Source organism: Hydractinia symbiolongicarpus, chromosome 13 (genome assembly GCF_029227915.1).
Source record: "Hydractinia symbiolongicarpus strain clone_291-10 chromosome 13, HSymV2.1, whole genome shotgun sequence".
Classification (NCBI taxonomy): Eukaryota; Metazoa; Cnidaria; class Hydrozoa; order Anthoathecata; family Hydractiniidae; genus Hydractinia; species Hydractinia symbiolongicarpus.
The window spans coordinates 13,444,016-13,450,500 of NC_079887.1; the positions used below are offsets into that span (position 1 = coordinate 13,444,016).

General features: G+C 37.0%; 1 protein-coding gene across 1 annotated transcript in view; it reads right to left on the minus strand.

Annotated features, from left to right (window-relative positions):
* Window positions 1-413: 413 nt before the first annotated feature.
* The window catches only part of LOC130623459 (SCO-spondin-like), a 14,501-nt gene continuing 8,429 nt past the window's right edge, over window positions 414-6,485 (minus strand). The window contains exons 13-30 of the mRNA XM_057438946.1: window positions 6,424-6,485; window positions 6,174-6,350; window positions 5,820-5,993; window positions 5,557-5,730; window positions 5,308-5,484; window positions 5,061-5,234; window positions 4,798-4,971; window positions 4,549-4,725; window positions 4,302-4,475; window positions 4,053-4,226; window positions 3,775-3,939; window positions 3,271-3,444; window positions 2,918-3,094; window positions 2,542-2,712; window positions 2,146-2,307; window positions 1,969-2,057; window positions 1,416-1,593; window positions 414-1,276 (exon numbers count right to left, since the gene is read on the minus strand). The exon at window positions 6,424-6,485 is cut by the window's right edge and continues 112 nt beyond it. Of these exons, the coding sequence (XP_057294929.1) occupies window positions 1,233-1,276; window positions 1,416-1,593; window positions 1,969-2,057; window positions 2,146-2,307; window positions 2,542-2,712; window positions 2,918-3,094; window positions 3,271-3,444; window positions 3,775-3,939; window positions 4,053-4,226; window positions 4,302-4,475; window positions 4,549-4,725; window positions 4,798-4,971; window positions 5,061-5,234; window positions 5,308-5,484; window positions 5,557-5,730; window positions 5,820-5,993; window positions 6,174-6,350; window positions 6,424-6,485 (2,797 nt within the window). The 3' untranslated portion in view covers window positions 414-1,232. The remainder of the gene's footprint in view (window positions 1,277-1,415; window positions 1,594-1,968; window positions 2,058-2,145; window positions 2,308-2,541; window positions 2,713-2,917; window positions 3,095-3,270; window positions 3,445-3,774; window positions 3,940-4,052; window positions 4,227-4,301; window positions 4,476-4,548; window positions 4,726-4,797; window positions 4,972-5,060; window positions 5,235-5,307; window positions 5,485-5,556; window positions 5,731-5,819; window positions 5,994-6,173; window positions 6,351-6,423) is intronic.

Genomic DNA, 6,485 nt, shown 5'->3' on the forward strand with positions numbered 1-6,485 from the left:
ACGCCGGGTTTCCCGGCTGTTGAACTAAATTTAAGTACACATATAAAATTTTTGGTGCTCTGACAAAATTTAAGTCTCAGTAACAGGTGCTTCCAGAACAAAACATGTTTCTGAAAATTTAGTCGACACGGAAAAATAATTTAAAGATGGTTGAAACATAACTGAATTGAATTTCAATTAAGCAAATAATGCAATCTCTATCCTACGACGTGTAGCGCGTTTTGATATGAGCGTAAAAGTTAGTCAAAATAAAAAATAATGGTAGCGATAGCATAAGTACGAAAATTGGTATCTGTTTTCAAAAATAATAAGAAAAATATGAACGTTGATAATGATGACAATGTCTATCATTGTCATTTTGCTAGTATGAGGCGTATTTTAGTGTCATAATACACGTATACAAAATAGCAGAGTTTTTCATCAAATTGCTTTATTTATGCAAATTTACAAAAAATTACAAAAGTATAAAATTGTTTGTGCGAATTGCGTAGTGTTAGATTATATTAATAGTGGCACCAGTATACCACAAAAACTGTCAAAGTTGTTTAAATTAAGAGCGAACAACAGAAATTATGTGCAGTTTTAAGACCGATGTATAAAATCAGTCGTGCAAACAGTGCAAACAGTGCAAACAGGGCAAGTATATCATGGAAGAGTTTTATTTGTGTAAAAACTTAAATGCGTACAGATAAGGCTTCATTCCCACCAAACACCATACCCATCCAACACTATATCTAAACTGACGCTATATAATAGCCAGCATAGCTACCCAACGCCATTTTAACCAACACGATATGAATTTAAGGGCATATAAACCAACACCTTACCCATCCAGCACCATACCTGATTAACACCATGTGAACAAAATATCTTAATCACCCAACACCATACCGGCAGATACCAAACCTACCTGACACTATTTCATAACAATGATATTCCTATATGACACCATAACCAACTGACACCATACCCGTCCAACCATGCCCACCCAATACCATATTCTTTGATATTCACCCAATACCATATTCGTCCATCTTCGCCCAATAGTAACAACAAATTGGTTAAAAAATTGGCAAACGAGAAGCTAATATTTTATCTACTAACTGTCACCAAGAAAATTTCACTAGCCACAGTTTTTTTAAAAAATACTTCCATGATAATACTGCCCTGTTTGCACATGAAACATTACACGTAACATATGCGTAAATAAAAGTTTGTCGTTTCCTTTCCTTTTACCACTTCCTGTATACCTGTTTCATTAGTTGATGGAACCAACCTGAAATGAGGAAAAAATGATCATAGATTTGTTTTATTATTGCATTTATTTTGCCATCATTACCGCAATATGGAGTTGTTGTGTCTAGCTAGTGAACAACTTCTTTTAAGGTGAATATAAATAATAAAACTCAACTAACCGTATTTTTTGCAGGAATTGTTTGCAGCTTCAAATCTCATTTTGCACGCAGACAATTCAGTATAAACACCGTTTAACATTGTACAACGAGTGTACAAATAGTCGTACAATGCCCATAGCTCGGATCCAATGAAAACATTGTTGTTACAGTTGATGATGTCCCGCAGCCGTTTCTTGATCTGTAACAAAAGATGTAATTAGAAATAATCGTTTACAAAATGCAAACAACAAACGAAGAATCTTAAGCTAAGGTGATTTTTTGATTTCGACTCTTTAATAAAGCAGCTACTGGGACTCAGACAGATCGAAGATCTGGGAATAAGAGCGATTCAGTAAGCCGTTTGAACTTACTCTTCCACAATAAAAATGTACGCTTTCGTAATTTTTTATCGGTATTGTGCATAATTTTCAAGGTGCAATTTGCAAACTTAAATTCTTTCGTCCACAAACAATTTGCTTGATGATGAAAAAATAATAAAAACAGAATAATGCATTGAGTGTGCCACGCAGCATTAGATGTAAGTAGCAATGGAGCTACTCAAATATAAACAAACCTCATTTAAACGATCAATCATTGCCTTGACTTGATTGACATGTGAAGTTACCGTGTTCACACTCACTTGTAAACGCTGGAGATTGCAAGCTATGAGGAAGAAAGTGCAGTCACAAAAAACACAAAGTTATTGGCATATAAAACGTTTAAGAAAAAAATTTAGAACTACTTCACTTACATTCACAGATTTGATTTTGAATTTCTTTTGTCCAGTAAGTCAACGTATTAATGGCAGCATGAATTGTGGCGTCGTCTATGTTAAAGTATCCAAGAGCAGGAGCAGTTGTTGGGAATTGAGGAGCTAAACTGCAGTTACATCTCTTTTGTACAGGACAAGCAACTAGATAAAAAACGTTGTTATTTTTCAAAAGGCATCGACTTAAATTAGATTCTAAATCAAAATATGCGAGGTTAAACATATTCTGTTTATTATTTCTACAGCCTTAACTTCCAAGTTAGATTCCCCACACCCCACAAACCACCATTCCGACAACAATTCTAGGTTTCTTGTCTTTTTTGTAAGCAAACAAGTAAACAAAAGTAGCTTAAATACACTCTGGTTGTTACGTCATACCTGGACAGTCAGCAATCTTACAAGTGGATGTGCTTGTACTTGAACCAACACAGTCATTTCCAGCGTTAGCAGGGAAAGGGTCAGTACAAGTGCGACTCCGTGATCTTGCACCCATATCACAAGTCTTTGAGCAAGTGCTCCACTGACCCCATTGAGTCCAAGTACCAGGGACTATAAACAAGACAATATTTAAGGAAAGCAGAGGAAACTTAAGATAAACTTTTGTTTAAACAATTTGAGTCCAGATATTGATTTATGTACTTAAAAGTATATCTAGCCGAAAACTTCTATCCATTCCTATCTTCTCTTATACACTGTGTTTAATGAAAAACAAAGCGCGTTGTCATGACGACGTCTGCTAACATTAATGTTTTACCTGGACAAATCACACCGACGTTGCAACTTTCAGTTTGTTGCAGAGAGGCACCAAAGCAGTTACCATTGAAGCTTGTATTAATACAAAATCTAATTCGAGCTCGAGAAGGAGTTATAGTCGCATTGGCTTGACAGGTGCTTGAGCAAGGATTCCATGGTCCCCATTGGGTAAGTGTTCCTATCGAAGAAGTTTAACAGAAATATAATAGAATAAAAAGATGTTTTAGGCTGATAGAGAACTTGAAAGTGAAGATTCTTTACTTGTCAACACAAGATAACCCGAAATTCGCTTTTGTTGCCTGAAGTAATACCTACCAACCATATTAGCTTATTTTATATCAGACAATCACATACCTGGACAGCCAACTTGGAAGTTACAATTTTCTGTTTCACTTAAAATTGCACCACCACAGTTACCACCTTGTGTTGCTCCTTGACATAAACGTGTTCTTGTTCTTGTTGGAGAGGTACCTCCAAGTTGACAGGTTGCAGAGCAAGCCGACCATTGACTCCATTGAGTTAGGACACCTTTAGTTAATTAAAATGTTAACTGTATGCTAAAAAGCTATAAGTATACCTTAATGTAGCAAAACAAAGTTTCTTTGTTATTTTATAGTCATTTTATAGTCCTTTTATAGTTAAGAAAAAATCAGTTTTACAAGATGGAAGGAAATCGACAGGTAAACCAGTAAATTTATGCATGAGTACGGACTATTGTTTAATAACGGTATGGGCTGTAGTTCTGTGTATCGTTGCAAAAAATGTGGAAGACTATATTTTGTATTACATGATCATAACTTCCACACTATATGGATCTTAGACAAAAAAATTCTTAGCAAATTAGTTAAATGTACCAACCTTGACATGGTACTCCGTCATTACAAGTTCTGCTTTCAGTAAGAGAGGCTCCATTGCAATTACCACCAAAACTTGTATTAGTACAGGTACGCGTCCTTGTTTGTTGAGCACCAGTTTCACAAGTCTCGGAACAAGCACTCCATGGTGTCCATTGAGATAGTACACCTACATTGAAAATTTTCAGGGTCACTTAGAAGGGTTTAAAGCCAAGATTATTAGTCCGTCAATGATTTCCATTTTTAAAACAAAAAAGCCACTTAAATAACTAAACATGTTACCTGGACAAGCAACTTCTACGTTACAGTCAGTAGTTTGAACCAATACAGCACCATTACAATTTCCTCCAAACGTTGCTCTTTCACAAGTACGGCTTCTTTGTTGAGTTGGAGCTTGAAGGTTTAGCTGGCAGGTAGCAGAGCATGCACCATACGAAGTCCACTGAGTGAGAGTCCCTAAATAAAGTTAGGTAATTAGAAGTAATGTAGCTAATGAGAAGAAAATGTATCAGAAAAGGGGATATAGCGTACCTTGGCATGCAACACCAACATTACAGTTTCGTGTGTCTACGGCACTTCCAGGACAAGTTGTTCCAAAGGTTCCACCATTACAGGTTCTTGTTCTGGATTGAGTAGGGTTTGTATTAACATCTGATTGACACGTTTCACTACAGCTACCATACGCACCCCAGTTAGACCATTGACCTAGCAATTTAATTGCGATAAAATTATTAATATTAGAAGTTGTTGGTGTTAGGTGAGCAATGAAAGTACATACCTTGACAACCAACTCCAACATTACATGCTCCTGTCATTGTAAGAATTTCACCACCACAGTTTCCACCAAAAGAGGCACCTACACATTGTCTAGTCCTTGATCTTGTAGGCGTAACATTTGGATTGCTTTGACAGCTTTCGCTGCAATTACCCCATTGCGCCCATTGCGTTAGATTACCTTTATTTATTAGTCAAAATAATTAGTGAATACTCATTTAAAAAGTGGAGCGGACATAAGTGAGATATATACCTGGGCAAGCTACTTCTACGTTACAATCAGTAGTTTGAACCAATAAAGCACCATTACAATTTCCTCCAAATGTAGCTCCTACACAACGACGTGTTCTCTGTTGCGTTGGAGCTTGAAGGCCTGATTGACATGTAGCAGAGCATACACCATAGGCAGACCATTGAGTAAGACTTCCTAATATTTATGAATATAGAATTAACAACAAGAATACACAAGAAATCGGACAACACAAAAAGACAAGAAAGAAGATGCTTGAAAAATACCTTGGCATGCTACTCCAACATTACAGTCTTGTGTGCCTACGGCACTTCCAGGACAAGTTGTTCCAAAAGTTCCACCATTACAGGTTCTTGTTCTGGATTGAGTAGGGTTTGTATTAACATCTGATTGACACGTTTCACTACAGCTACCATACGCACCCCAGTTAGACCATTGACCTAGCAATTTAATTGCGATAAAATTATTAATATTAGAAGTTGTTGGTGTTAGGTGAGCAATGAAAGTACATACCTTGACAACCAACTCCAACATTACATGCTCCTGTCATTGTAAGAATTTCACCACCACAGTTTCCACCAAAAGAGGCACCTACACATTGTCTAGTCCTTGATCTTGTAGGCGTAACATTTGGATTGCTTTGACAGCTTTCGCTGCAATTACCCCATTGCGCCCATTGCGTTAGATTACCTTTATTTATTAGTCAAAATAATTAGTGAATACTCATTTAAAAAGTGGAGCGGACATAAGTGAGATATATACCTGGGCAAGCTACTTCTACGTTACAATCAGTAGTTTGAACCAATAAAGCACCATTACAATTTCCTCCAAATGTAGCTCCTACACAACGACGTGTTCTCTGTTGCGTTGGAGCTTGAAGGCCTGATTGACATGTAGCAGAGCATACACCATAGGCAGACCATTGAGTAAGACTTCCTAATATTTATGAATATAGAATTAACAACAAGAATACACAAGAAATCGGACAACACAAAAAGACAAGAAAGAAGATGCTTGAAAAATACCTTGGCATGCTACTCCAACATTACAGTCTTGTGTGCCTACGGCACTTCCAGGACAAGTTGTTCCAAAAGTTCCACCATTACATGTCCTTGTTCTCGATTGAGTAGGGGCTGTATTAACATTTGATTGACACGTTTCACTACAGCTACCATACGCACCCCAGTTAGACCATTGACCTAGCAATGCAAATAAGAAAAGATTGAGATTGGTGGGTGTTGTTAGTTATATTCAATTGGAGAGTTATACCCGCACCAGACAAGAAGGAAAAATACACCTGCACTTTTTAGTTAGACGTGAACAATTTCCACACTGTCAGTTGTTCAGAGACGAGTTAAGTGAAAAATAAAATTGCATACCTTGACAACCAACTCCAACATTACATGCTCCTGTCATTGTAAGACTTTCACCACCACAGTTTCCACCAAAAGAGGCACCGACACATTGTCTAGTCCTTGATCTTGTAGGCGCAACATTTGGATTGCTTTGACAGTTTTCGCTGCAAGCACCCCATTGCGCCCATTGCGTTAGTGTACCTTTACATATTAGTAAAAATAATTAGTGAATACTCATTTTAAAAGGTGGAGCGGACATAAGTGAGATATATACCTGGGCAAGCTACTTCCACGTTACAATCAGTATTTTGAACCAATAAAGCACCATTACAATTT